The 4,165-nt window shown below is 47.4% G+C and overlaps 1 protein-coding gene across 1 annotated transcript in view; it reads right to left on the bottom strand.

Annotated features, from left to right (window-relative positions):
- Positions 1 to 598: 598 nt before the first annotated feature.
- Positions 599 to 4,165, bottom strand: part of LOC110529182 (single-minded homolog 1) — a 17,617-nt gene continuing 14,050 nt past the window's right edge. Inside the window, exons 10-12 of the mRNA XM_036984750.2 lie at positions 3,953 to 4,118; positions 3,301 to 3,700; positions 599 to 2,654 (exon numbers count right to left, since the gene is read on the bottom strand). Coding sequence (XP_036840645.2) covers positions 1,858 to 2,654; positions 3,301 to 3,700; positions 3,953 to 4,118 — 1,363 coding nt within the window. The 3' untranslated portion in view covers positions 599 to 1,857. The remainder of the gene's footprint in view (positions 2,655 to 3,300; positions 3,701 to 3,952; positions 4,119 to 4,165) is intronic.

Genomic DNA, 4,165 nt, shown 5'->3' with positions numbered 1-4,165 from the left:
TACACACACACACACACCACGCACGCACGCACACACACACACGCACGCACGCACACACCACGCACGCACGCACACACCACGCACGCACACACACACACACGCACACACACGCGCACACGCACACACTTTCTTTATGCTTTCATCTGGAGGTGACAACAGAGCTGTGTAATGGCTCGACCTCCTGGAACGTCAGTGCTGGCTGGCTGGTAACACATGCGGTCCATCACATGCCCATGTCAACAGTGAGTGATGGGAGCTTTGCTCTCAGGCGCCAGTCAGGGAGCCTTTCATTCCAGACAGGCATGCTGGTGGACGACTACATCTGAATAACTTAACTACATTAGAAAACATGGCAGGACTATTACTGCTAAGGTAAGGTCAAAGTGTTTACATATGCAAGTACTTATACTGCTGGAACTGTCTTACATGAGAGAAAAAAGGCAATAACATTTTAAAGTTCAAGTGAGTCACAACGGCATTGTGATGTCGTGATGGCTTGTGTTCTCAAAGTGTTCTTTTTTCCTCTTGTATCCACCCCAGTTTGATCAAACCGCGTCCCCCAACACATTACAGACCAGAAGAAAACCAAGACATCAAAGAGGGTTTGATTGCACCTGTATTTAGAATCAAAAGATTTTTTATCCCCAGTTAATAGATACACTTACGACCTGTTGTCCAAAAAAGAAAGCAATTTCAGAACATATTTACATCATAAATAAAGTTACACAGGAGATACTTTACATCTTTTTTGGGGTAAGAAAAGTGAACATAACAATATTATTTTTTCAATTTGAAACACATAATGAAGCACCAGAAGTTTAAAGTGATAAACGTTGTTGTTACGCCTTAAGACTTCTACTAAGTAGGGGAAATTTGGCAAATGGGATGCACAGATAATGCCAACATTGAAACTAAAGCAACCCTGCCACCAAATGTTCTACTTTGACATTAAACATGACATTTAATTGAGAAGAAAATAAATATTCAACATGTTGACAATTAAATATAGAAAAACATGAGTATTTTTATAAAGAACTACGTTTACCCTCCATTGAAGTTTTTGTGAGGAAGTTACACAACGCTTTATCAGGTTTGAGGTCATGTAATGGAATTGCACATTGTCTACTACCTTGGGAAATGATCATTTCGATAGGCCTAGTTACTGGTGCGTGACACTATGTTGGGACTAAACCATTGGGTTTAACTTTAACCAAGCTGGACACTCACTGAAAACTTGAATAGCCTTTCCACAGCATCTCAGTTCAACGCAAGGGGAGGAATTAAATTTGGCATGGAACGTCATATTGACGTCAGTTTCTGGTTGTAAACATTTTTTTTGTAGAGGTGGCAGATTACAGTTAAACCTGCATTTTTATGATAATAACATCAAGACATATATCGAAAAGATGTCATATTTTGTTTACTATTTCATCAGGTAACCAGATTACAACCAGTTAAAGATCTATTTTTCTGGTCAGTAAAAAGACATTGAAACAATGTTATTTTATAATCAGTATACAACCTGACTAAGGAATAACAAAAGCTGCCAGCCTGACATTATTGCAACTATTTTGCTTGCTGGGTCTGGGCTCTATTGGGCTCTATTGGGCTCTATTGGACTCTATTGGGCTCGATTGGGCTCTATTGGACTCTATTGGACTCTATTGGGCTCTATTGGACTCTATTGGACTCTATTGGGCTCAGTGAAGTGTGACAGAGAAGACCTGTGTTATGGGGAATATCTTGACACTAAAATCAGATCAGACCCTAATGTATGAGGAGTAAGTTTGTAAGTCCAACATTTACTCCTTCAGTGAGATGCTAGGATTGGTCTGTCTTTATGTCAGTCATGTACGGTCAGCTCCCATTGGTGATGATCACCGATGTGCCCTTGTGTCCTTGTATCTGGTCGGCCTGCATCCTCATGTGGGGCAGCATGCCGTACTGGGCTCCTGCCAGCCCAGAGTAGCTCCTCAGGCTCTCCGCGTCGTACAGGTGGTCCAGGGAGTAGCCAGTCAGGGTGTAAGCTGCGTGCCTGTCCAGGTGCTGCCTCTCCTGGGCAGGGTAGAGCAGAGGGCTCCCCTGCTGCACTGGAGGGTGGTGGTGGGGCGAGACATCTGTCTGACTCTGCAGGTAGTCTTTGGAGACGGACAGGCCCGACCTGGGGATTCCGTCAGAGCTGGGGCTGCTGAGGCGCGACAGAGAGGCCGGGCTGGCCGTGTTTTTGTCGTCGTTGTCGTGGGAACCCAAAACATTTCCGCCGTCGTTGCGGTGATGGAGGCGTTCAGAGGTGAGGGTGAGGTTGATGCCGTCGGCGACTCCCGGGCCACGACACACGACGCCGGGCATGGCAGTTTGGAGGAGGGGCAGGGAGGAGGGGGTGAAGGAGCAGGGTCTGTGGCTCTTGTTGGAGAGACCCCCCACTGGGCCCAGGGCGTCCAGGGGCCCTTTGTGCAGCTGTAGGCGGCTCTCCTCCTCCTTGATCATCTGCTGCGTGACGCGGATCAGTGTTTCCATCTTGCTGGGCTCCTGAGGGCTCGCCTGGAAATGGTCGCCGACAGTGCTGCTGCGGTAACGTTCACCCGAGTCGCTGGTGGAGCCGCCGCCCCCTTCAGGCGAGCTGACCACGCTCTCCTCGTCCCAGTGGCCCCTTCCTGTTACACAAAATGGCACCACAAATCTCCACATTGATGTAATAATACTAGCCCCAAACCCAAAAGGACATATCGCTATGATTTTCACGGTTCATGATTTTACTGCATATTTATGTAATACCCATGTACGCCATTGCCTATGACCGCTATGTGACTATTAATACAAACTTGAAATATGACTGGAGTGAAGTATTGCATTTTGTAATATACAGATTTATTTATCCATCTACATGAAATGACATTTGATAATATGCATAGAACTGATCATGTCTTGTAAATCCCTAACAGACAGTGCATTCCTTGGCAGCAGCACCTTTGGGAGTTGTCTTTCAGTTTGAGTACATGAAATGTGAAATAACTTGGATTAAACAGTGGGCAATTATTGCACAACAGATGGTAACAATCGGCATACTGGCAAGAAACAACTTCGCATGGACCATAATGTCCACGGTCCATTTGGTAAACAAGCTACCAGGGAAAAGTTGGATTTGTATGGTTGCGTTCCAAATGGTACTCTATTCCCTATATAGTGCACTACTTTTGACCGGGACCCTATGGGACCTAGTTCACCACGTAGGGAATAGGGTGTCATTTGGGACACAACCCATATTTCCAGATGGTGGCGGCCGTCACCCTAACGCCTTACCTTGGACCAGGCTGTGATAGGAAGTGAGGTCGTAGCCCTCGCCGTTCTCCAGAGACGACTTGGGCAGTGAGAGTACAGAGCGCGTGGCATCCCACCAGGCCTCCCGTCCAGACTGGGGAGCAGCGCCCAGGAAGTAGCGACCAGCTTGGCAGCGGGCACCACGGTCGCAGGCGGGGATGTGAGGGTGAGCGGGGGTGTGGGTGTGCGCTAGGTCCTCCTCGGAGAGGGCCAGGCCATAGCACAGGGAGCCGGAGTCGGGGTAGAGTCTGTAGGCGCAGGCCCCGCCCTCCGCTCCCTCCCCTTGGTCAAGCAGCTGAGGCGAGGCGGAGTCTGTCAGCGGGCTACCTCCCCATTGGCTGTCCTGGTCAGACTCGGAACGCTCTGGGTGAAAGGCTGAAAACTGTAGGAAAAGAGAAAATATTTGAGGTTTAAACTATATATTAAATTAGAAAAAGATGGTTTTACGACATCTAAATATTCTGTTACATTTGGCTTAAAGACACATTATATTGATTACAAGACAACACAACACAACGAGGCTGTGTGACTAAGAGAGCATGGGAGTTTGGTTCTACAGGAGAGAGAAACAGATGCTCTTCTTATATTACTGTGCTAGGGAACAAGTACACCACAGAGGTACCAAGTGTCTTACCTGCTGTGGATAGGGGGACACTCTGACTTTGGTCTTGGTGTGTGTTACACAGGGCTTGGTGCCCTTCCTCTCGTCTGTAGTGCTCGGAGGGCTGGTGTATGAGAACGCTGGCTTGCTAGGGGTCATCTGGTCCAAGGACAGCTGTATTCCCTTATATTCAGTATCTCTACACACACAGACGCACAGAAGAGCACCATTTTGTAGTGAGCACAT

This window comes from Oncorhynchus mykiss, chromosome 8 (assembly GCF_057628025.1).
Source record: "Oncorhynchus mykiss isolate SJ-2025 chromosome 8, ASM5762802v1, whole genome shotgun sequence".
Taxonomy (NCBI): domain Eukaryota; kingdom Metazoa; phylum Chordata; class Actinopteri; order Salmoniformes; family Salmonidae; genus Oncorhynchus; species Oncorhynchus mykiss.
The sequence above is the reverse complement of the archived record's forward strand: the minus strand, read 5'-3'. Positions and strand labels throughout refer to the sequence as shown.